General features: G+C 46.7%; 1 protein-coding gene across 2 annotated transcripts; it reads right to left on the bottom strand.

The window, feature by feature from the left end:
- On the bottom strand, nucleotides 1–27,189 carry LOC138372011 (myb-like protein V). 2 transcript variants are annotated; one of them, XM_069337070.1, is made up of 7 exons: nucleotides 27,108–27,189; nucleotides 18,607–18,705; nucleotides 17,855–18,057; nucleotides 17,187–17,328; nucleotides 16,233–16,400; nucleotides 12,779–12,901; nucleotides 1–367 (listed from the first exon to the last, which is right to left on the bottom strand). In XM_069337070.1, exons 4-7 carry the CDS (start codon nucleotides 17,248–17,250, stop codon nucleotides 147–149), a joined length of 576 nt encoding a protein of 191 aa, XP_069193171.1. In that variant the 5' UTR covers nucleotides 17,251–17,328; nucleotides 17,855–18,057; nucleotides 18,607–18,705; nucleotides 27,108–27,189; the 3' UTR covers nucleotides 1–146. The 2 variants fall into 2 exon arrangements, with proteins under 2 accessions (XP_069193171.1, XP_069193172.1); XM_069337071.1 differs by lacking the exon at nucleotides 17,187–17,328.

Genomic DNA, 27,189 nt, shown 5'->3' with positions numbered 1-27,189 from the left:
TTAATTACATAAAGTTTATTGATTTTATTACAAAAATAAATCATATTTTACATAAATAATATTTTGTTTATATTTATTTTTCTGTAAAGGAAGTAAGATTGATGGGATTCACCTCTGACTCAATTACATTATCAAAAAATAGTTTATTATCTGCTATCAGACAAATAGTGCGTTATTTTCTTCTGAACCATCATGACTTGCCCTTTTCCAACAGATTCATCTTCCTTCTTGACTATCTTCAAATTATTTCTTTCTTCTTTTCTATTTGATGGCTTCAAAATAATGGACGTCTTCGACCCTTCTAAGATATGATCTTTGGGAACCCTGATGAAGGTACTTGCTTCAGCAGTAAGTGGACACTGATGTGCTGAAAATGTGGAAAACATAACATATATAATAAATATATATTTCTTGCAAAAAATAAAACACCAAAATCACAGAAATTTGGAACCATAGTAGTCTGTAGACAGAGGCCACCAGGCATTACAACAATCGGTAGACAGAGACCAAGAAGGGCAATTGTGGTGCCACAATGGTTTCCAAGAATCCTAGCATAGATTATTTGAGTTAAAATTGGTTTACTTTTACCAAGGGGCCATTTGGAGGTAGGCCCACCCCAGTACCCACTGTGTGTGTATTCTTCCAAATAGTGTAGAGGTGCCATAGGCACAATCAGAGCACTGTATAAACATCAGGGGTCCGTGGTTGTTCAACGTCCTACCAGCGACTATAAGAAATATTGACGGAACAACCGTGGACATCTTCAAGAGAAAACTGGACTGTTTTCTAAGAGAAGTTCCAGATCAGCCGAGCTGTGGTGGGTATGTGGCCCTGCGGGCCGCTCTAAGCAACAGCCTGGTGGACAAAACACTCACAATTTGAGCCTTGCCTTGGGCCGGGCTTGGGAAGTAGAAGAACTCCCAGAACCCCATCAAGCAGGTGTAATGTACTCAGGTAACTAGTGCCCAGACACAGAAACTAGACACCTCTAGACACCAAACTAGACACAGACACTAGACAGAGTTCCACATAAGAGGTTGTTCTGGAAACTGGAAAATATTGGAGGAGTGACAGGTACGCTTCTAACATGGATGAAAAATTTTCTGACTGATAGAAAAATGAGGGCTGTGATCAGAGGCAATGTATCGGACTGGAGAAATGTCACAAGTGGAGTACCACAGGGTTCAGTTCTTGCACCAGTGATGTTTATTGTCTACATAAATGATCTACCAGTTGGTATACAGAATTATATGAACATGTTTGCTGATGATGCTAAGATAATAGGAAGGATAAGAAACTTAGATGATTGTCATGCCCTTCAAGAAGACCTGGACAAAATAAGTACATGGAGCGCCACTTGGCAAATGGAATTTAATGTTAATAAATGCCATGTTATGGAATGTGGAATAGGAGAACACAGACCCCACACAACCTATATATTATGTGAGAAATCTTTAAAGAATTCTGATAAAGAAAGAGATCTAGGGGTGGTTCTAGATAGAAAACTATCACCTGAGGACCACATAAAGAATATTGTGCGAGGAGCCTATGCCACGCTTTCTAACTTCAGAATTGCTTTTAAATACATGGATGGCGATATACTAAAGAAATTGTTCACGACCTTTGTTAGGCCAAAGCTAGAATATGCAGCAGTTGTGTGGTGCCCATATCTTAAGAAGCACATCAACAAACTGGAAAAGGTGCAAAGACATGCTACTAAGTGGCTCCCAGAACTGAAGGGCAAGAGCTACGAGGAGAGGTTAGAGGCATTAAATATGCCAAAACTAGAAGACAGAAGAAAAAGAGGTGATATGATCACTACATACAAAATAGTAACAGGAATTGATAAAATGGATAGGGAAGATTTCTTGAGACCTGGAACATTAAGAACAAGAGGTCATAGATATAAACTAGCTAAACACAGATGCCGAAGAAATATAAGAAAAATTCACTTTCGCAAACAGAGTGGTAGACGGTTGGAACAAGTTAGGTGGTGGAGGCCAAGACCGTCAGTAGTTTCAAAGCGTTATATGACAAAGAGTGCTGGGAAGACGGGACACCACGAGCGTAGCTCTCATCCTGTAACTACACTTAGGTAATTACACTTAGGTAATTACCTCTACTGTAAGATAACTAGTGGGAAAATGCAAGTAATGCAATCTAACAAGTGAACAAAACAAATTAAGAGTGCGACACGTGGTAGCAACACTGCCACTATGAAAACACCCACTACTCCATCGACCGGGATAATTTTTTAGCAAGAGGAGGAGGAGAAGAATGGCTAAAAATGACCAGACTCTTCCACCAACTCGGTCAAATGCTAGAGAGGACGCAAACACAGTGGCCTCCTTACCAGAGCCTCAGATATTATCACGAAGTAAGGCATCCAGCACTTTCACTAACACGATAACATCATTTATATTTGCCAACATCCAGGGTATAAGAACACGCAAATCCAACAAAGTTCACTTTATAGATGGTCTCCTTCATGAGGCAAATGCAGTGTTTGCAGCCCTAACAGAAACCCACACAAAGGACTACCATGATGGTGAAATATGGATCTCAGAGTACAATCTTTTCATATGTGATGGAAACACCGGCTTCAGGGTGGGGTCAGCCTCTACATCAAAGACACACTCATCTGTACTGAGCTGCTAAACACCTCAAATAATATGGTGGAAGTGCTGATAATCAAAATAGAGATCCTAAATGTACTTATTGTCCTTGTATATATGTCACCGGAGGCAAACCCTCAGCAGTTTAAACACCAACTAATGAAAATAGAACACTGCTTGGAAAACCTCACAAATCCAGCTCCGATCATCATCCTGCTTGGGGACTTCAACCTACGGCACCTGAAATGGAAGCACCTGGCTAATACAGTAATATCAGAAAGAATACCAGGAAGTAGCCTAAATGAACAGGCACATGCAAATGACCTGCTACGGATGTGCGACAGGTTTGCCTTAAACAAGCAAATAGTAGAACCAACTAGGAAGGAGAACACGCTGGACCTCATTTTCACTAATAATGATGAATTGATCAGAAACAATGATTACAAATACCTGTTACTCAGATCACAACTTAATTGAAGTTATGACAACCATGGGGAATAGATCTTCAAAACCAGTCCAGATTCCCGGTGGAGGAGATTTCAGCAAATTCAACTTCAATAATAAACAGATAAACTGGGAGCAAATAAACAAGGACTGCACAGAAATAAACTGGGAAGAACAGCTAGAAAATGCATATCTGAACCAGTGCCTGGAAAAAATAAGCTCAGTAGCACTAAAAATATGTTTAAACCGCATACCCCTAAGAAAAAAAGAGGAAGAGATGCAGATTGGAACGAGAACGTCGTTCCCTATATAGGCAAAGAAAGCGAATCGCGGAACAACTTGAGAGTCGCACCCTATCTCACGAACGGCGAAGAAGGTTATGTAGAGAAATAGAAACAATTGAACTCAAGCTACAAGAATCATACAAAACCCAGGAGAGGCAAAGAGAGCAAAAGGCCATCAGTGAAATAGAGAGGAATCCGAAATATTTTTTCTCCTATGCAAAATCAAGATCAAAAACCACATTAGTATTGGGCCCCTGCGAAAGGGAGATGGAACTTTCACCGATGACAACAAAGAAATGAGCGAGCTACTGAGGAAGCAATACGACTGTTTTCTGCGAGCCATTAAACGCACTAAAGATTTCTAACCAAAATGAGTTTTTCATGGATATGATACCAACATCAAATCATATATCAGACGTCACCCTATCCCCACTGGATTTTGAAGAAGCCATAAACAGTATGCCTATGCACTCTGCACCAGGCCCGGATTCTTGGAACTCCATATTCATCAAGAACTGTAAAAAACCACTATCACAGGCCCTCCACATTATGTGGAGACAAAGCCTAGATACTGGCATTATCCCTGATATACTAAAAACAGCAGAGATAGCACCAATTCATAAAGGAGGAAATAAGGCAGAGGCAAAAAATTAGACCGATAGCACTAACATCGCACATCATAAAAATTTTTGAGAGTGCTAAGAAGTAAGATCACAAAATACATGGAATCACAGCATCTGCATAACCCCGGACAACATGGTTTCAGAACAGGGCGCTCTTGCCTGTCGCAGTTGCTGGACCACTATGATATGGCATTAGATGCTATGGAAGACAAACAAAATGCTGATGTAATTTACAAAGATTTCGCAAAAGCTTTTGATAAATGACCATGGTGTTATTGCACATAAAATGCGTTCAAAAGGAATTACCGGAAAAATAGGTAGATGGATCTACAATTTCCTGACTAACAGAACACAATGTGTAATAGTCAACAAAATAAAATCCAGCCCATCAACCGTGAAGAGCTCAGTCCCCCAAGGTACTGTGTTTGCTCCAGTATTTTTTCTTATCCTCATATCGGACATAGACAAGAACACAACCTATAGCACTGTATCATCCTTTGCAGATGACACTAGGATCTTCATGAGAGTAGGCAACATAGAGGACACAGCAAACCTCCAATCAGATGTAGATCAGGTCTTTCTATGGGCTACAGAAAATAATATGGTGTTTAACGAATATTAGTTCCAGCTCATGCGCTATGGACAAAATGAAAATATAAAAACGGCAACCACGTAAAAAACTCGGGCAAATCATAACATAGAACGAAAAGGCAATGTCAAGGATCTGGGTGTACTCATGTCTGAAGACTTTACCTTTAAAGAACATAATAAAGTAGCCGTCACAACTGCAAGAAAAATGACAGGTTGGATAACAAGAACTTTTCACACTAGAGATCCTATACCGATGATGATACTTTTCAAAATGCTTGTGTTCTCTAGAGTGGAGTACTGCTGCACAATGACAGCCCCTTTCAAAGCTGGAGAAATTGCTGACCTGAAGAGCGTGCAGAGAATCTTTACTGCTAGAATCTACTCAGTAAACCATCAGTAAAAATTATTACTCAGTAAAAAAAGTAACACATCTAAACTATTGGGATCGACTAAAGAGCCTAAATCTGTACTCCCTTGAGCGCAGGCGGGAGAGATACATAATAATTTACACGTGGAAAATATTAGAGGGGCTGGTCCCAAACCTGCACACAGAAATAACATCACATGAGACCAGAAGACATGGCAGGATGTGCAGAATACCCCCGTTGAAAAGCAGAGGTGCAACAGGTACTCTGAGAGAGAACTCTATCAACATCAGAGGCCTGAGACTGTTCAACACGCTTCCGCTACACATAAGGGGCATAACTGGCAAACCCCTCACAGTGTTCAAGAGAACTGGATAAGCACCTCCAAAGGATACCTGATCAACCAGGCTGTGACTCATACGTCAGGCTGCGAGCAGCCGCATCCAACAGCCTGGATGATCAGTCCAGCAACCAGGAGGCCTAGTCGACGACCGGGCCGCGGGGACACTAAGCCCCGGAAGCACCTCAAGGTACTTGCCCTACCATCTCCATGATTTGATGCTCTGCAAATACAGCACACATCAATTCATTGCACACTTTTATAATAATTATTTGAGAATATATAACAAGTACTTTATATTTAATTTTTTTTTTTTTATATTTGTAGCTATACAATATTTGTATCCCTGGTTTCCATACAGTATATTCTAAACAAAATATATATTAACAAAACACATCACAACAAATAGTTGACAGCTGGTAGATTGCCAAACAACAAAAAGAGCTTTGAATATATGATCAGATATTCTTGAGATGGGACAGGAACCAAAGACTCGCCAGGTCCAAAAAGCACACTTGAAACCTCCCCAAAACCTCCATTCATTCATTCACAAACTTCTCCCAAGACCATCATGAATTAATGAATGAATGCATGATGGTCTTTCCCCCAAGACCAAATGATCCAAGGTATGATCCAAATATGGAAATATATTCCCCAAAGATCAAAATATTCAAGATATGATCAAAATATTCAATCAAAACTAGTGACATCAAATCAGCTTATAGAGTGGGTATCAAATCAACAGGAGGGTATAAATAACAGGAGAATTTGAGTTAAACTAGATAGCTGCTTCCGCAAGTCAGACCTTTTCAAATCTGCACTCTCTAGTAAATCAAATGTTTGTGAATAAATGTCTGACCAGGTTCAGACAAAATCTCTTATTTAAACTGCGGGGTTTCTGGAAAAATTCCTCTGTAATTAAACATTGTTTTGTGGGAGACAATACAATTATAGCTAGGGGGACTGACACTGGAAAAACCTATTTTATAACAACTGAAGCTCACCTCAATTCTCCTGAATGACTGTGGGATAGCTGCTGAATAACCAGAGTTCAAATTATAACCTCATTTAACTACCAATGTGTACTTTAGCTGTGCCTTTCCTTCCAAAAGGTTTTAACTTAAAAAAACCCAGCGTTGAATGTAATGAAACGCCATTTTCTGGGTGAGACCCGGAGGCTCCCCGGAGCTTTACCGGCTGATATGCTAATGTCAGACTTTGGCATCAGTCATGTGTATGGAGTTCTAGGGCCTACCGGGGACCACGAGCCAGAACCTGGCCCCCTCAGAGAGGCAAGGGGAGCAATGGCCTATAGAAACCCCCGTGTGGTTGGAAGCATTCTATGTCTGCCATCGACCGGGTCAAGCATCCAGAAAGGTAAGCATTCCAAAACAAACTCCTATTCTGGTGAAAATTGCTACCTAAGTGAATAGAACTCTTCAACAGAAAACAAGGAAACTAGTGTGACGTCATACGTCACCGCGCCGCTGTCTGCGCAGCTCCCCCCTCCCCGGGAGGGGGAAGGGGGAGCCCCAGACCTCCCACGCCGGCTATCCACCCATCAGTTCTGAGGCTGGATGTCAAAACACGCGAAAAACGCCGACCGGAGGGAGGGAGGGTTGCCGGGGAGCCTCCGGGTCTCACCCAGAAAATGGCGTTTCATTACATTCAACGCTGGTTTTCTGGGGGGAGCCCCGTCGGCTCCCCGGAGCTAACTACCCACAGAGGAAGGTCAAAGGGACAAAACCGGGAGGCGGACACCACGCACCCCTCAAGGAGGCGAGACAACCGGCAGCAAACGCCAACCCAAGGCGCCACAGCCCCGAAAATCCCGGGAACAACACGAGAACCACGAGCAGCAAGGCCCCTGCACGAACACCAAAAATCCATGCCTGAAAGACTGCAAGGCCACGTCGCCCAGACGGCAGCGAGAGCAGCGAAGCCACGAACGCCACAGGCATGAGGGAAGAACACAGGCAGCTTAGCCGCAAGAACACGGCTGACCACCCGGGACACCATCACCCGCGAACCGGGAAGAACAGAACCGGATCAACGCAAAACGCGCTCCGGACCCAAACGCCGTGGCACGCAAACAACAGCAGAGGGCCGCCACTGAACACAAAAACGACACACCCCCGGCCCGACCAACGAAGCACCAACAAACCCTGGACCCCTCCAGAATGCAGCAGCCCCACCCCGCGCCAGAAAAGATGGAGACTGCTGCCATCAAACAACCAAAACGCTAAAACCGAAGGAGCAAGAAAACACAGCGAACCGACCCCCAGAGGCAAAGGCCCAAAGGAAACAGCCGACGAAAAAACACCGGAACCGAAGGGGCACTACCAACCGAGTAGAAGACAGAGCACGCTGACCAGAGACCAGGATGGTGCAAGCGGCGCACGAACAGGCCGGAGGTGAAATGACGCACAAGACAGCTGACTAACGGTGCAGAAGCAACACCAAGACCGAAAGCAAGCTGAAGCGGCTCCGCCTGCGCCGCACGAAAAGAGGCGACAGTATGTGGCAAGACGACGGCCCCCAACCCCCACTAGAAAACCAAGCCGAGAGTAAACCAAGCTAACAAGAGTAACCACCTAAGAAGGGACAGGAAAAGGAAGGACCGCCAAAATACCCCATACTGCCGCCAAGAGAAGCACGCAGGTGGGACACCAACCACGAAGCCACCCGACCACCAACCGGAGGCGAGACCACGAGGCAGAACATAAGCAGCCCCGACAAGGCCCCCCCCGAGCCCAGGAAAAAGGCGGAGCCGCGAGAAGATCTCGGGCGCGACCACCGAAACCCAGGCGGCACAAGGAGATGGAACGTCTGCCGAACAGAAAAAACTCCCCGAAGCATGCAAGCCCGCCAGGAGTTCAGAAACGACGGGTCCGACGCGAGACATCGCAAGAACCCCCCCCCAAAAAAAAAAATAAAACAACAACAACCGGCAGGGCAAGATAGAAAAACCAAAGAAGGCGGAAGGGTCGCCGCCAGAACAGGACCCGAACCAAGGGGCACGAACAACTGCAACAGACCGAGACAAAGAAGCACATCACAGGACACAGGCTGACCAACGCCTAAGAACACACGCAGAACATCCCTGCTGCAGAAGAGGCAGGAGGAAAGAGCAGAAGCACAAAAAAAAAAAAAACAGGAGAACAACCAGGGGTGGACAATCAGGCAGGGACAAAAACCCCACGCAATCCCCAGGCACAAAACGGCAGCAAAGTGCCACTCCACAACCGGACACAGGAACAAGGACACGCCACCGTGAAACACGGTACCAATGCACACGTGCAGCAGCAGCAGCAACAGGCACCACTGCAACATGCAACATGTAAATAGCAACTCCCCTCTGCAAAGGCAGAGAACGGAGCAGGCAGACCCCAGACAGGGCCAACGGAGACACGACAAAACCCTGCAGGCCCAGAAACCTGCACCAGGTGACCGACGGCGGAGAAACCCGCTCGATACCTGCTGGATGAGGTACTGGGAGCTCTTTTACACCTCAAGCCCGGCCCAAGGTCAGGCCAGACCGGCCAGAGGATGGCCCACCAGGCAGCTGCTAGGAGCAGTCCACCGGCCCACATACCCCCACAACCAGGACGGGCCGGAACTGCCATACGAAAACAGGCCAGTGCGCCCTGGAAGTCCACGGACGAACCAGCAAGAAGGCTTATGCTCGCAAGTAGGTCGTGTAACAAGCACAGACCACTGATGGTAATACAGTGTTCCCCAAAAGTGCCAATAGCACCACTGCACTCCACTGGTACTATCCCGCAAGTTCTACCAGATAGGCGGGACCCAAGAGCCAGAGCTCAAATCCTGCAAGCACAGCCAGGAGCCTCACCAGCTGAGTACAGAACCAACCCTACAACCCCCACACCTCACAACATTAAAAAAGGAGGGTCCCCTGAATGACTCCAGCATAGGTTGGACATGCACATGAGGGGGACAGGAAGGGGTGATAAAGGGACAGTCACTGGTGTGCGAACGGTCTCAGTCGTACAAAATTATACCTAAATAAAGACAGGTATAGGAACACCGCCGCATCCAGCGCCCGGCCAAAAGACGCCAGACCGCAGAAACTCACCTGGCGAATGGTGGCTCGAACTTGACACGACTCAACCGCTCCCAGAAGAACTTGGGAGCACTGCCAGGTGAAGACGCCAGAGCCGGACCCTGCCGGACCCGCAGGAGAACAGGGAGAGGCGAAGGAGGCGGTCCACACCCATGACAGGGAAAACCGCGGTGTCCTCCCCACAACTGGGAACCAGGACACCCCCGGCGCAAAGGGGCACATACCGCAGCCAGGGAGAAGAACGAGAGGCGAAGCACTGTAGCAAAAAAGGGCGCAAAACCCCAGCACTGAACCACCGCCCAGACCAAAACAAACTCCACGGCGCATGCGCATAACACGCTGGCCGAACCGCACACCCTCCCTGCGGGAAGGCGCCAGCCAGGACTATTGCACGAGAAAAGGAGCCAAAAGAGGAAGCAGGAACAATAAAACCGGCCAAAGAAGCCAAGAGCCCAAAAAAAGGGAACCCAAACGGGCGACAAGTAGCCCAACCGGGCGACAAGTAGCCCAACCGGGCGACAAGTAGCCCAACCGGGCGACAAGTAGCCCAACCGGGCGACAAGTAGCCCAACCGGGCGACAAGTAGCCCAACCGGGCGACAAGTAGCCCAACAGGGCGACAAGTAGCCCAACAGGGCGACAAGTAGCCCAACAGGGCGACAAGTAGCCCAACAGGGCGACAAGTAGCCCAACAGGGCGACAAGTAGCCCAACAGGGCGACAAGTAGCCCAACAGGGCGACAAGTAGCCCAACAGGGCGACAAGTAGCCCAACAGGGCGACAAGTAGCCCAACAGGGCGACAAGTACTAGGAGCCGACAGACGTTCCAATAATGCGGGAAGTAGCGAAAAACCTTCCCGTACCCTCGAGAACACAGAAGCCAACACTAGTCCCGAAGGCACACGAAGGCGCAGGCGCACCCGAGATCAGAAGTCACGCAGAACCCCATCGAACGGGGAAAATGACAAAAACACCGTCCCAAAAAGCGGGGGAGGAAACATCCACCCACAGGACGGAACCAACCGACTCAAAGGCCAAGGAACCGAGCCCGGGGAGGGGCCGATGTCCAACAGCACGTACGGCGAATGGGGAGGAAAGACCCCACTCCGCGTAACCACAAGCCCCGCCTAGAGGGGGATAAAACCCCCCACGGGGTCTAACGGGGCCAAGGCCCCCCAAGTCAGCCCCTCCCCAGCCCCGGGAACCTACACGACAGGCCCCGGGGCCGAGCCGTTCCCCCAAAGCCCCGGCCGTACCAGAAAACTGGGGCAGCCGTGAAAACACTAAGGAAGGGAGCCCACTGGCAGACTCATACAACACGGCTGGAGGAACAGGCCCAAATGCCCCCGTCACTACCCCGGAAGGGGAATTCCCCGAGACCGCCCGAGTCTCAACACCACCAAACACCCCGCCCTGAACCTACAGACGGTAAGGAACCGGATGCAGGCAGGAAGGGTGAACCAGGGGAAAGACAAGGGGGCGTGGATGGAACCGAAGCAACCAACACCCCCAAGTCCCAAAACGAAATACAACGGGGCAGCCCCGGGGCTCCCGGGGAGGAAACCACGAGAACGTTGCCACCACCAAGGCTCAAGTGCAACGCCCCTGCTGCCCGCACCCGCTTTGTTAGCACAACTGGGGAACCGAGCCACAACGAGCAACCAAACTCGCAGGACACCGGGTCGAAGGTGTCACCGACCCCACAGGCAGCAGACGGAGGCAAAACAGAGAGTCACCCAGAGACAAAAGGTGAGAGCAACCCTCAAACTCGCTGGAAGCGAGGGGGGGGCTCTGGGGTCACATCCATCGGACCCGCGCGCCCCCAGGGGTTTCCCAGGGTCCCGAGCGTTTACTTTAAGAGGACTCGCGCTCAGGTAATCCCAGGCAGGGTACTGCTAACCAGCACCCAAGCTACCAAACAACTTTCTAAGAGCTGAACCCCCGGGACGTGTACACTCACGGGGACCTAGCAGGGGGTACCACCAGAAATACTCAGAACACAAGGGACACAAGGGACACAAGGGGCAAGAACGAAGGCAGACCCCCCCACCAGGTATATAAACAAAAGAAAAAGAAAACCCCGCAAGAGGACAGCGTACCCAAGCGGAACAGAGCCGGCCGCTATGATTGGTAAAGACAAGCTGCACAGTACCCCGCGCCCCACCAGTGCAAACACTGCCCCTTACTCGAAGGCGAACAAGGGAGACAGAACACCCGAGCACACAAAGAGCGGCCGAAAACCAAGCAGTAAACGGCCAAGCAGGGGCAGGACCCAAGGAACTTGTGGAAGGTGGCCCCAAGCCCCAAGGGCAGTACTTACAGGGCACCTAGGGAAGGGAACCCTAGGCGCATGCAGCCCGAGTACTGAAGAATCACACCCGGCTCACGCACCACCTAGAAAACAGACACCACACTCTAGGTACAGTGCTGAAACAACCACTGGAGCCGGAGCACATAACCATTGCCTATAGCATCAGCCGAAGAACTGATGGGTGGATAGCCGGCGTGGGAGGTCTGGGGCTCCCCCTTCCCCCTCCCGGGGAGGGGGGAGCTGCGCAGACAGCGGCGCGGTGACGTATGATGTCACACTAGTTTCCTTGTTTTCTGTTGAAGAGTTCTATTCACTAGTTCGGCTTAGGTAGCAATTTTCACCAGAATAGGGGTTTGTTTTGGAATGCTTACCTTTCTGGATGCTTGACCCGGTCGATGGCAGACATAGAATGCTTCCAACCACACGGGGGTTTCTATAGGCCATTGCTCCCCTTGCCTCTCTGAGGGGGCCAGGTTCTGGCTCGTGGTCCCCGGTAGGCCCTAGAACTCCATACACATGACTGATGCCAAAGTCTGACATTAGCATATCAGCCGGTAAAGCTCCGGGGAGCCGACGGGGCTCCCCCCAGAAAAAAAATGGGTCTTCTTTATTATTGTCTCTTTTTTTTCTTTTTTTACTTCCTTGTTCCACAGTACACTGGCTTTGCCTGTGTCCTCTAGTATAAACTTTATCATCCAGTGTACCTGAGTGTATCTCAATTTAATCTACCACATTTTGTTTTAGTGTTTTAGTGTAACTTTAATATTAAACTATAGTGTACTTATTATATTATAGTAAGTAAGCTATTCATTTTATAGATTTCATAATTGCTTTTTGACTTTTATTGGTCATCCATTGTTATTAATTATTCTAGTTCATTTTTACTTTAAGTTCCAATAAGTTTTCATTACTTAAATTACCATTAAGTTTATATTACTTTACAATTTTTAAATCTTTAAAATTTATAACTAAAACTGGACAAACTGCAGGAATGGCCCAAGAATATATTCACCAGTTGATTGATAGTTGAAACACGGGACCATAGAGCCAATCCTCAACCCCTGCAAACACAACTAGGTGAGTACAAGTTTTGCTTAGAAATCGAAGAATGAGTTTTGATTACTTGTCACAGTTGTATCTTGAGAAAGTCGGTGTTTCTTCATTTTTTTCAAGGACTTATCCTCTTGCTCTACATTCTTGTCTTTCGCTTCCCTGATCTTCCTATTTTGATTTTCCTGAATGTGAACTGAAAATAAGGAAAACCTGAATAAAATATATATCCTCATTAAACAAAAATTGTGTTTCTCTACAGCTGCAGCTACAGATAACACACAGCCACTCTACTTGAATTAATGCACATGCTACACACACAAACACAATACTTCAAATCTACAAAAGTGACAGCAGAGAAGACCCACTCAATTATAGACCTGTATCATTGACAAGTGTAATAGTCAAAATATTGGAAAAAGTAACAAAAACTAAATGGGTAGAACACTGGGGGAGAAATGATATAATATCAGACAGACAGTATGGTTTTTGATCTAGAAGATCCGGTGTATCGAATTTACTCGGTTTCTATGATCGAGCAACAGAGATTTTACAGGAAAGAGATGGTTGGGTTGACTGCATCTATCTGGACCTAAAAAACGCTTTTGATAGAGTTCCACATAAAGAGGTTGTTCCGGAAACTGGAAAATATTGGAGGGGTGACAGGTAAGCTTCTAACATGGATGAAAACTTTTCTGACTTACAGGAAAATGAGGGCAGTAATCAGAGGCAATGTATCAGACTGGAGAAATGTTACAAGTGGAGTACCACAGGTTCCTAAACCTGTGGTACATAAACCTGTCTACATAAACAATCTACCAGATGAAATACAGAATTATATGAACATGTTTGCTGATGATGCTAAGATAATAGGAAGAACAAGAAACTTAGATGATTGGCATGCCCTTCAAGATGACCTGGACAAAATAAGTGTATGGAGCACCACTTGGCAAATGGAATTTAATGTGAATAAATGTCATGTTATGGAATGTGGAATAGGAGAACATAGACCCCACACAACCTATAAATTATGTGAGAAATCCTTAAAAAATTCTGATAAAAAAAGAGAGATCTAGGGATGGTTCTAGATAGAAAAGTATCACCTGAGGACCACATAAAGAATGTTGTGCGAGGAGCCTATGCTACTTTTTCTAACTTCATAATTGCTTTTAAATACATGGATGGTAAAATACTAAAGAAATATTTCTATATAAATGTACAAAAAAATATTTCTTAATGTTAATCCGGATCTGAAATTCTTCCTGGCCATGTAATAGAACCCCAATAAATCAATATGAAAATATATTTAAAAATTCTTTGATAAACGGATGAGACTTTGTTGGGTAAAGAAGGCATGAACTTCAGGTTCATGCTTGTTCAACATTTCTCTTGTTAACAAGAGAAATGTTGAACAAGAATACTTGCATAATAGACAAAACCCAAGATTCAAGAAGATTACAAATTCTTGAGGCAATTCACATAAGAATAGAGCGACCTACCATGAACACCCAAATCACGGAACTATTTACTCTACCCACCATGAGAGTAAGGACAAGACAAGAACATATCGATGCCAACACAGAAGACAATGTCCAACATAACAGGCCAATTACACTGGATTAATCTTTGTGTTTAGATAGGAGATGCCTCGTATGGGCCAATAAGCCTTCTGCAGCCCCTATGTTTATCCCTTATGTATCCCCCCATGTTTTCACCTTCATTGTATTATCACCTGACCTAATGCGGGTATAAAATCAACTAGTATTGTAAGATCTGTTCACTTGAGAATGAACCATGGAGGTTCGAAACGTCGTGCAAATTATACAAATAAGTGTAATACACACTATAGTAAATCACTTCTTTTCTTCACCTTAAAAGTACGAAAATGAGTTTTGGAGAACTCCTATTTCAATTAAGCCCTGATGCTAAGAAAATAGTTAGAGGGATAGAAGCCCTAAACCAGAAAATAATAAATACAGAATATGCGGTCATATTCAATGATATATATATATATATATATATATATGTTGTACCTAGTAGCCAGAACATCATACTCGGCCTACTATGCAAGGCCCGATTTGCCTAATAAGCCAAGTTTTCCTGAATTTATGTATTTTTCTCATTTTTTTCTTATGAAATGATAAATCATTCCATTTCATTATTTATAAGTTAATTTTTTGAAATTTGAGTTAAAACTAACGTAGATATATTACCGAACCTAACCAACCTTACCTAACCTATCTAAACGTAACCTATACTCACACAACTAAGTCAATAATTTATGTTCCTAATATAATATAATAATAATAATTCAAATAAACTAATTGGAAACAATTTATTGAAAATAAAGTAAATCAATCGGCCTATTAGGCAAATCGGGGATTGCATAGTAGGGCAAGAAGTGAGTTCTGGCTACTAGGTACGACATATATATATATATGTGTATGTATATATATATATATATATATATATATATATATATATATATATATATATATATATATATGTCGTACCTAGTAGCCAGAACTCACTTCTCAGCCTACTATGCAAGGCCCGATTTGCCTAATAAGCCAAGTTTTTCTGAATTAATATATTTACTATAATTTTTTTCTTATGAAATGATAAAGCTACCCTTTTCACTATGTATGAGGTCAATTTTTTTTTATTGGAGTTAAAATTAACGTAGATATATGACCGAACCTAACCAACCCTACCTAACCTAACCTAACCTATATATATAGGTAAGGTTAGGTTAGGTAGCCAAAAAAAGCTAGGTTAGGTTAGGTTAGGTAGGTTAGGTCGACGAAAAAACATTAATTCATGAAAACTTGGCTTATTAGGCAAATCGGGCCTTGCATAGTAGGCTGAGAAGTGAGTTCTGGCTACTAGGTACGACATATATATATATATATATATATATATATATATATATATATATATATATATATATATATATATACATATAAAAGATTTCTTACATTCTTGAACAGACACTAGCATGCATAGCTTTTTGGGCAAGTCCTTAATCCTAATTTTAACATTCACATTCCCAGTAAGCAGCCCATATCAGCTGTCTAACTCCCAAGTACCTATTTACTGTTAGGTGAATAGGTGCATCAGGGCAAAAGAAACTGCCCATTTGTTTCAGCATCTAATAAAAATAGATCCTTGACCCTTAGGATTACAAACCCAGAGCACTGTCCACTGAGCCGTCAGGCTCTGATGTTAATTTTAATATTACTGTGAACTGGAATACATGAAATAAACTATATCAGCAGTCAAGTATAATACAACTAACAATTGAATTAATAGTGGTCCAGAACGGACTGAAACGTCTTTGTATTTTCATCTTTTTGTGTGTGGTTAGGACAACATTCTTCAGCAACATTATTGTGACTCATCAGCTGTATATAATACAACTACTTTATACAACAAATCAGTTATGTAATTGTGGAACCTAAAAACTTGTCTAAAATATATACAAGTTTTGCTTTGAATTTAAAAAACGAAGAATGAGTTTTGATTACCTTTAATAGTTGAATCTTCAGACAGTCTTCGTTTTTTCTTCATTTTCTTTAACTTAAGCTCTTGCTCCCCATTCTTTTCTTTTGCCTCACTGATGTTGATATCTTCTTGGGCATCTATATTATTTGTTGGTATCTTGTTGACACTTGATCCATTGTCCTGCATGTATGCTGAAAATTAAGAAACATGCGTAAATTTAATATGGTATCATCATTACAAAATATGTCCTCCAAAAAACTTTAATTGAAAGAAACACTGAAATGTGAAATTTGGCAGCAATGAGGAACTATGTCATTATGGGAATTTTGGTACCCATATGTAAAGGAAGTCTCATTATCTGATGACATAGACCTGATGCAAAGTAAAGTGTGTCAAAATTATTTGCACACCCTCCTCCACTATGTGATGGAGTGAAAAAAGATATGTGAATTCGGATAATTCTATAACAAATGTTCAAGATATGAGGAAATATTTCATTCAAAATGATCTGCTGCCAGAAATCTTGGTCAAATATCACCAGTTTGCTAACTGTATGTAGTAACTAAGTGATTGTAACCTATCCACCGCTGTCCACTGGATGGAGGCAGTGTGCAAGATAAACATATCAATTGTGACACTAGCTCTCCACACGTCAGTTGCTTAATTTAAAATCTGTACTCATGGTCGGTCTCGAGCCCCTTGTCAATGTGGTGATGTGCATGGAATTATGTAATTAGGTCATCAAGATTGAAACTTGCTTAGCTAAAATGAATTGCTTGGTTCAGTCCCGGAGCCAATTAATTATGTGCCTCTGCAACCATTTCCACTACTGCTAACAACATGGATATGGGATGCATAATATATGAACTAAACTACTGTACTAGGTAAATGCTTTTCATTATTGCCAACACAAAGGAACATGCAGGTTTTATGATTTTCATTGTTAGCTTATGCAAAATAATAATAATAATAATTACCAAGATAAAACAATTCGGTGAGATTATTAACATTTTTGCTTGACAGACCACTTCCTGGTAGCATGCCCTTTGTGGTATTTCTATTGCCGACCTTAAAATAGATGACAGCAACTTGCTAACCACCACCTTGTAGTTTAGAGACCTGCAATACAACAAAATAATTACAAATATAACTAAAATATTTTTAGTGTTAATTTGAACACAGTGTTCAAGAGATATGGCTTCAATTATAAAAAAAGAGATTAACTTTATGATTACAGAATATAAGATGGGATAACCATAAGCTTCTGAAACAGACAGCATCCCTCCCTCATACAGCATTGGGTACATCTGCAAAAGTGCAGAAGTACTGAAGTAGCTTAAGATGTACTTTTCTTACCTAGTTTAAGAGACCTACTGATAGTTATATCATTAAAGTATAATTACATAACTAATGGAAATTAAAAAAATATAAAATAACACAAAAATACTTATATAATGCACATTACTGTATTATTAACATCAATAAGTACAGTATCCACCAAAATTGAAAATGTTAATACTAATTAATTATCAAATGGCTTAAAATCTGTTTATTTGTGGGAAAATTTAAAACCTAACAGAATGGATATTAATACAATATGATACAATTCTAATTGAAGAAATAACAGAATGCATGAAATACTTACAGATTTTTTCATGGCTTTAAATGATCTGCAAAGGTTTTGATGCTTAGCAGCTCTTCGACCCATTTCCTTATATTTCTCCTCCCGCTCTACATCACCCTTACGCTTTTCATCTATAAAGCTGTGTCCACAGTTGCAGAAATGTCGACGAACACTAATGGCATTACTGCAGATGGGACAACACCGCTGGAAAGGTTTCTTCTGGCCTGTAAATAAAGATAATCTGGGCAATCATAAAAAAGAGTAAAATGTTTAAAATGTAATACAGTGGTACAAAAAACACAGTAGCAGCATAATGAAAGACCACAAAGCAGTACAGTGCTACAGAAGACTGAGCGGAGAATTGTGATTGTATTATTGAGAACCTGTACAGCACCAGATTTTATTAATTACACAAGTAAACCAAATTTAATATGTTTAAATAAGAGAAGAATAATCTGGAATTTTCAATGTAAATCAAAATTGCAATTTGTGAACTGCAAATAATTGAATTGGGACTCAAATACTTATTTGACTAAGCTTTTTGATCTTCCAATAATATTAAATTAATATTCAACTTAACTAACATTTTGTGGTATTAATAAAGTTTGAAATAGATATGCAATTCTAACAGACAAAATTGACAAAACAAAATTAAGATTTTATACTCTATATCTAATAATAATATGAACTTACACCCAAATAAAATTAAAAACATACAAAAATAAAATTTAAAGTATATATTATAAACAAATCACAATTATAATGTAACTTACTTGAATTACTGGAAGCCATTGCTGTAATGTTCTCTCAGATAGAATTGTTGACAATGCTGTAATGTTGCAATTGATAATGTTGTCTGATTTAAATTTTACCTAAAAAAAACAAAAAACCAGCGTTGAATGTAATGAAACGCCATTTTCTGGGTGAGTCCCGGAGGCTCCCCGGAGCTATCCCAGGCTGATATGCTAATGTCAGACTTTGGCATCAGTCATGTGTATGGAGTTCTTAGGCCTACCGGGGACCACGGCCAGAACCGGGCCCCCTCAGAGAGGCAAGGGGAGCAATGGCCTATAGAAGCCCCCGTGTAGTTGGAAGCATTCTATGTCTGCCATCGACCGGAACAGGCACCCAGAAAGGTAAGCGCCCCAAAACAAACCCCTATTCTGGTTAAAATTGCTACCTAAAACCGAACTAGTGGATAGAACTCCCCAACCGAAAACAAGCAAACTAGTGTGACGTCACACTAGTAAGCACCCAGAAAGGTAAGCGCCCCAAAACAAACCCCTATTCTGGTTAAAATTGCTACCTAAAACCGAACTAGTGGATAGAACTCCCCAACCGAAAACAAGCAAACTAGTGTGACGTCACACACTGCCGCGCCGCTGTCTGCGCAGCTCCCCCCTCCCCGGGAGGGGGAAGGGGGAGCCCCAGACCCCCCGCGCCGGCTACCCACACCTCAGTAATTGAGGCTGGATGTCAAAAACGCGAAAAACCGCCGACCGGAGGGAGGGAGGGATGCCGGGGAGCCTCCGGGACTCACCCAGAAAATGGCGTTTCATTACATTCAACGCTGGTTTTCTGGGGGGAGCCCCGTCGGCTCCCCGGAGCTAACTACCCACAGACAGAAAAAGAGGGACTTACCCGGGAGGCGGTCGTCGCTCACCCCTCAACTCGAAGCCGAGACAACTGGCTGCAACCGCCGACCCAAAGCAACACAGGCCCGACGAGGCCCAGGGACATTCACAAGGTAACGAGCAGCCAGGACCCTGTTCGACCGCCAAAATCCCCGCGCCCCAATACCAGACCAAGACATATTCCCAAAGACGGCAGCAAGAGCCGCGAACTTACGAACGTCATGGGCACGGGGATAGACCGCAGGCTGGCTGGACCTAATAACCCTGCGGACGACCTGAGAGACCCGAACCCGCGAACAGGGAAGAAGGGAAACCGGATCAACCCACAGCGCGTCCCCGGACACAGAAGCTGTGGCGCGCAAATAACGGCGAAGCGCCGCAACCGGACACAAAACATGATGCACCCCCGGCCTGACCAACCAAGCATCAACCACCCATGGACCCCTCCGGAACGCAGCAGTCTCATTCTTCGCCAGAAAAGAAGGAGACGGCTGCAAACGAACAAAACTATCACCACGACCAAAAGAGCAGAAACCCCTGCGCCGGAGGAGAGCATGAAGCTCCCCTACCCCCAGAGGCCAAAGCCAAGAAAAGTGCCTTGGAAAAACAATCCTGGACCGAAGGGGCCACAACGAAACGAGGAGATGAAAGGAAAGCGAGCACTCTGTCCAAAGACCAGGACGGCTCAGGCGACGCATGAGCAGGCCGGAGGTGAACAATGCACGAGACAGCTTGCGAAACGGCGCAGACGTAACATCGATACCGAAAGCAAGCTGAAGCGGCTCCACCAGCGCCGCACGATACGAAGCGACAGTGTTAGGCATAAGATGACGGTCCTGAAACAACCACGAGAGGAAGGACAAGACCACCCGAACAGACAAGGAGCTAAGACGACGAAGACGCAAAAAGAAACGGAAGGACCGCCAGGAAACTTCATACTGCCACCGAGAAGAAGCCCTCAGGTGGGACACCAACAAGGAGGCCACCTGATCACCATAGAGATGATGATAGACTCGAGTCAAAAAAACCATACGCGAAGACTCGAGGAGAAGATCGAACCAGCTACGTGACGTACCGGCCCGATCTGCTGAAAGAGGCGGAGCCGCGGGAAAACCCTCGGGTTCGGACACTGAGCAACCAGCGCCTGAAACCAAGGCTGGGCCGGTCACCAAGGGGCCAGAAGGACAACTCTCCCCCGGTAAGTCTCTAAGCGAGTCAGGACCTGGAGCAACAGCCGAACCAGGGGAAAGAGGTACAGGAACCCCCACCTCGACCAGTCGAGCCGAAAGGCATCGACCCCGACGGCCTCGCAATCGGGGAAGGGCGCCGTATAAACTGGAAGACGCCTCGACCACGCCGACGCGAAGAGGTCCACCTCGGGGCGCCCGAACGTCTGGCAAAGCCAACGGAAGGACTCGTCGTCGACCGTCCACTCCGTGGAGAGGGGAACGAAGCGAGACAGGGGGTCGGCCAAGACGTTGGACACGCCCCGTACGTGAACCGCCAGGAGAGCCAAACCCCGAGAACTCAGCAGACGAGTCACCCGAAGCGACCAACCCCAAAGAGACAAGGACCGCATCGAACCCCCGCGGTTCAGGCAATGAACCACCGGAGAGCAGTCCGAATGGAGCCGAATCGTCGATCCGCGGGCCACCCGAATCCTCCCCAGAGCAAACCACACTGCCGCGAACTCCCGCACCGTACTGTGAGCTCGACGGAAGGACGGATCCCAACGCCCCTGGCCGGCCTGGTGAGCACTGGTCACAAAACCCCAGCCGAGAGACGACGCATCCGTGTACACATCGAGCGAGGGCTCTGGTAGGCGCCAAGGCACTGAACCCCGAAAAACCCGAAGAGGAAGCCGGTGACGCAGCAACCGACGCAAGTCCCCCGGGGGTCGAACTCTGCGATCGCGAGAGAGGCGGAAAGGGGAAACCCCGAAGGAACCAGAACAGCCGTCGAAGCCAAACCCGACCCGGCGGGTAGACCACCATCGCGAAGTTCAGGCTCCCGCACAGCCCCTCGAGCAACCGCCGGGTGACCCGAGGGCCCTCCAGAAACAGACGAAGGCGGGACCGCAGCCGCAGGAGAGACTCCGGAGGGAGAGACAAGGAGGCGGTTCGAGAGTCCCACACGAGACCCAGCCAAGTCCGAACCTGAGAGGGAACCAGATGGGACTTCCTCCAGTTCACCAAGAACCCGAACCCGGCGAGCTGGGAAAGAACCAAATCCCTGGCTAGCAAGCAAGCTGACTGGCTGGGAGCCCAAACCAGCCAGTCGTCGAGGTAGGCCAACACCCGAACACCTAGGAGACGCAAACGAGCCACCACAACCCGTGTAAGGCGTGTGAACACGCGAGGTACCAGGTTCAACCCGAACGGGAGACAACGAAAGCGGTAACTCAGATGCCCCACTACAAAACCGAGCCAGTCCCTGAACCGCGGATGAATCGGGACATGCCAATAAGCGTCCCGGAGGTCCAGGGACACCATCCAAGCTCCCGGCTCCAAGAGGAGCCGAACCTGAGACAGCGTAGTCATCCGAAAGGAGGGGCAATGAACCCAGGGGTTCAGACGGGACAAGTCCAGAATGAACCGCAGGTCCGCGCAGTCCCGTTTCGGAACGGGAAACCCATCTGAGGGACGACGTCGTTTCGACGACGCCCAAGCGTACCCACTCCAAGACGACTCGACAGAGCGCAGGGGAAGAAGCCTGCCCTGCCAGCCCCGACCCCCCAAAGGGGGGAGGGGCCACCCAACGCCACCGCAGGCCGCGAGACATGACCCGAAAGGCCCACGAATCGTGGGACCAGGCGCGGGCGAACAGCGCAAGCCGCCCCCCCATCGCCCCGTCAAAGGGGCAAACCGCGAAAGGGCCGGCGACCCTTACGAGACCCAGAACCCCGCACAGCGCGAACACCGCGCCGACCAGACGAGGGAGGGTCCGCAGGAGGAGCCAACCCCAAACCTGACACCAGAGGCCTACCACGACGAGAGGAACCCCGAGCCCTGGCACGACCTTTCCGGGAAGACCCACCCCGGGACCCCCGGAAAACCAACAAGTCCGACATCGGACGACAAGCCGCCGACGCAGCCTGAATAAACTGCGCCACAGCCGACTCCCCAAACAGGAGAGGACAAAAAGGTGAAGAACGCCTAAGAGCCAGAGCCCAAGCAGGTTCGACGGAGGAACCCAGCACCGCCTGCCGACACGCGAGACGGGAAGCGTAGAACAGGGAAACCGCATCCCGCAAAATCGGCGTGAACAGCTTCAACAAGGCAACCGACGAACGCGCAGCCGAGGACAAGGTGCCGGACCCCGGGACTGACCCAAGCGTCCCCACATCCTCCACGAGCCAATCCGAAGACAGCTCCAGGAGGGAAAAGAACCGCAAGGCCGAACACAAAAAGGCCCCGAGCGCGCAAGTCCTCCGCCACGAGCGCCGCCGAAAGGGAGGGAACCTGCACATGGAGCTGAATAACGCCCACATCGCGGGGAAGGGCAGGGGCAAACAAGCACTCATTCAGGTACTCAAGTTCACCCCCCAGGAAAACCTGAAGCACCGTGGAAGCTTCCCGCCACTCCAGCGTGCGGGAACGACAAAGAATGCCAGGAATCCAGACCAAACAAGGGGCAGTCTGCTAGCCAGGACGACTCCGGAACCTCGTAACGGAGCCAGAAAGGGAACGAAGTCCCAAACCTGAACGTGGACGGATCCATTTCCGAGGCATAATCCGGGTCACGCAGGAGGTAAGCTGCAAAGGCCGCTCGCACCACACCAGGTTGGATGCGATAAGCCGAAAACCTCCGGAAGGACGGAACCGACGTACCCGGGGGAACACGGAACCGTACCCGGGGAGGGGCCGACACCAAATCCAACTCGTACGCAGAGGGGGGGAAAGAAAACCCCACTCCTTGTAACAATAAGCCCCACTCAGTGGGAAGAAAAACCCAGGCGGGGTCCAGCGGGGCCCAAGGCCCCCCAAGTCAGCCCCTCCCCAGCCTCGAGGTCCGTCACCACAGGACCCGAGGCCGAGTCCTCTCCCCAAGCCCCGACCCCACAAGACAAGGACGGAGCAGCCGGAAAAGCTGGAGGAAGGGGGGCCCACTGGTCAGACCCTGAAGCTTCGGCCGGGAGACAAGACTCGGATGCCTCTGCCACCCCCCCGGAAGGGGCAACCCCCGAAGCTGCCCGAGTCTCGAGATCAAGTAACCCCTGCTCCGACCCCGAAACCCTCAGACGCTTCGGGGCCGGAAGCAGGGGCGGGGGACCAGAACGAACAGAAGGGGAAGGACGAGGAGGTGCGGACTGAACCAGGATCGAAGCGACCCCCACCCCCAAGTCCGGGTCTCTAAAAGCAAAGCGGGGCAGCCCCGGGGCATCCGGGGAAGCAACCAACCGAGCGCGTTGCAACAGACGAAACCTAGACTGCAACGCACGTGCCGCCTGTACCCGAATAGAATCAGAGGATTGGGTAAATTGAGTCACAAGCAAGCAGCAACACTCACAGGACTCAGGGTCGAAAGTATCACCGACCCAACAGGCAGCGTGGCAGAGGCAAAAACAATGAGGGTCACCCTGAGACAAGGGGACCGAGCAACCCTCAAACTCCCACACAGCGAGTGGGGACTCCGGGGTCACATCCATCGGACCCACGCGCCCCCTAGGGGATTCCCAGGGTCCTGAGCGTTTACTTTAAGAGGACTCGCGCTCAGGTAGTCCCAGGCAGGGTGCTGCAAACCGGCGCCCAAAACTACCAAGCAAACTTCTAAAGCTGAACCCCAGGGACATGTACACTCACGGGGACCTAGCAGGGGGCGCCACCGAGGAGAACAGTGGAAGGGCAAAAACAAACTGAATAAAATGACAGAACCCCCCACCAGGCAAAAACAAAAAGAAAAACAAAACCCCGCAAGAGGAGAGCGAACCCCAACGAACAGAGCCGGCCGCGATGTCGGGAATTACAAGCTGAGCAGCACCCTGCGCCCCTACCAGTGCAAACTGCCTCTTACCTGCCGGTAACAAGGGAGAACAGAACACCCAAGAGCCCAACAGGCGGCCGAAAAACCGAAAGGTAAAACGGACCAGCAGAGGCAGACCCCGAGGAGCCTGTGGAAGGTGGCCCCAAGCCCCAAGGGCAGTACTTACAGGGCACCTAGGGAAGGCAGCCCTAGGCGCATGCAGCCCGAGTACTGAAGATAACTCCTGGCTCTCGCACCCACAAAACTAACACCACACTCAAAGCACAGTGCAGTAGCGACACCGGAGCCAGAGCACACGACCATCGCCTATAGCATCAGCCTCAAGAACTGAGGTGTGGGTAGCCGGCGCGGGGGGTCTGGGGCTCCCCCTTCCCCCTCCCGGGGAGGGGGGAGCTGCGCAGACAGCGGCGCGGCAGTGTGTGACGTCACACTAGTTTGCTTGTTTTCGGTTGGGGAGTTCTATCCACTAGTTCGGTTTTAGGTAGCAATTTTAACCAGAATAGGGGTTTGTTTTGGGGCGCTTACCTTTCTGGGTGCCTGTTCCGGTCGATGGCAGACATAGAATGCTTCCAACTACACGGGGGCTTCTATAGGCCATTGCTCCCCTTGCCTCTCTGAGGGGGCCCGGTTCTGGCCGTGGTCCCCGGTAGGCCTAAGAACTCCATACACATGACTGATGCCAAAGTCTGACATTAGCATATCAGCCTGGGATAACTCCGGGGAGCCGACGGGGCTCCCCCCAGAAAAAACATGCAAGAGATCTGAGAATTATGACGTCTGACGACCTCACACTTTGTGAACATAACCGAGCAAATATAGTGGCGGCCAGAAAAATAATGGAATGGTTTATGAGACTTAAAATTCAAAGACCCCACCCACAGTAATGCTAATACTATTCAAATAACTGGTGCTGTCCCATCTTGAGTATTGCTCGGTACTGACTCCCCCTTTCTGAACAGGAGAAATCTCTGAATTAGAGGAAATAAAGAGACCATAAACAGCAAACATATAAATGATAAAACATCTAAATAATTGAGACCGTCTCAAAGCTCTCAAAATGTACTCTCTGGACAGGAGACAAGAATGGTATCAAATAATACATATATGTAAGATACTAGAGGGCCAGGTCCCAAATTTGCACAGCATAATATAACAACATACTGGAGCTAAAGATACAGAAGGAGATTAATAATAGGTGTCATAGGTACAATCAGAGAGCAGAGTCTTAACAGTAGGGGGTTCAAGGGCTGATTGCTAGGCTAGGCAAGGGTAGACTAGGCTTGGCTAGTGTTGGCTAGTTTTTTTTTTTTTTTTTTTTTTTTTTTTTTTTTTTTTTTTAGATATATACAAGAGTTGTTACATTCTTGTACAGCCACTAGTACGCGTAGCGTTTCGGGCAAGTCCTTAATCCTATGGTCCCTGGAATACGATCCCCTGCCGCGAAGAATCGTTTTTTCATCCAAGTACACATTTTACTGTTGCGTTAAACAGAGGCTACAGTTTAGGAATTGCGCCCAGTAAATCCTCCCCGGCCAGGATACGAACCCATGACATAGCGCTCGCGGAACGCCAGGCGAGTGTCTTACCACTACACCACGGAGACTGTTAGGTTATGCTAGGAAGAAGTAGGCTAGGCTGATTTACTCCACCAGTAATTGGCGGTCTGTCTAATTACAAGCTACCACAAGCTACACAAGCTTCACATAGCTTCCTGGCAATATGTTAGTAATGAATAAATAAGATATATTTACTCATTATAATGTTGGTACTGAATGTACAACACGAAAAAACATAATTTTAATCTGAAAAGTATCTTTTTATAAAGAAATTAGACGAAAATAAAGAAATGGTGACACCAAATCAAGTTGACGATCCAAGCATCGGTTAGGTTAGGTTAGGTTAGGTTAGGTTAGGTTTGGTTTGGTTAAGTTAGGTTAGATTTGGTTAGGTTAGATTTGGTTAGGTTAGATTTGGTTAGGTTAGATTTGGTTAGGTTTGATTAGGTTAGGTTAGGTTAGGTCAGCCTAACATATCATATTTATTCATTACTAACGTATTGCCAGGAAGCTTTGTGAAGCTTGTGTAGCTTGTGGTAGCTTGTGGTAGCTTGTGGTAATTAGACAGACCCGTAATTGGGGGGGGAGGGGGGAACCTCAATATAAGCCTAATTTGTTGCTTCCTGTTCTCCGACACAATGATTTATTTTACGTCAGGCTTTCAGCACAGCCGCATAAAAAACCCTGGTTATTTATTTATTAATATACGAGAAGGTACACTGGGGGTTAAGAGAGAAAATAGGAATAATGATGATTTTACAATCTTGCCCGAAACGCTATGCGTACTAGTGGCTTTAGGTATTGTATGTACTACCTCTATCTATAAATCAAACAGAATGTTTGTACTGTAACTCTGCATCTATGTTTTTTCTATGCATCTTTGTGTATCATCTATGCATTTTTTGTGCATCTATGTTATATTATTTATATTTTTCCTAAATAAATTATTATTATTATTGTAAAGCCACTAGCACGCATAGCGTTTCGGGCAAAGATCCCGTACCCAGAAGCTGGGTATCTTTGGTTGCCCTGTGACTACTCTTATGACATTCCCTAACAGTATTGTTAAACCAATAACAATGAACAGTAGTTCAATATTACCGGAATAATCCAACTCATGTGGCCATGTTTTTGTTGTGAAGCGCGGTCGTTCAGTTCGTATACATCATACCTTCTTACGAAG

This window comes from Procambarus clarkii, chromosome 37 (genome assembly GCF_040958095.1).
Source record: "Procambarus clarkii isolate CNS0578487 chromosome 37, FALCON_Pclarkii_2.0, whole genome shotgun sequence".
In the NCBI taxonomy this organism is placed as follows: Eukaryota; Metazoa; Arthropoda; class Malacostraca; order Decapoda; family Cambaridae; genus Procambarus; species Procambarus clarkii.
The sequence above is the reverse complement of the archived record's forward strand: the minus strand, read 5'-3'. Positions and strand labels throughout refer to the sequence as shown.

Coding starts and splice junctions, on each gene's coding strand:
- LOC138372011 (XM_069337070.1), bottom strand. CDS start 17,250: ATGCTACCAGGAAGTGGTCTGTCAAGCAAAAATGTTAATAATCTCACC. Junction 12,902..16,232: donor TGAAGATTCAACTATTAAAG/GTAATCAAAACT, acceptor CCTTATTTTCAG/TTCACATTCAGGAAAATCAA. Junction 368..12,778: donor TCAAGATACAACTGTGACAA/GTAATCAAAACT, acceptor CCACATTTTCAG/CACATCAGTGTCCACTTACT.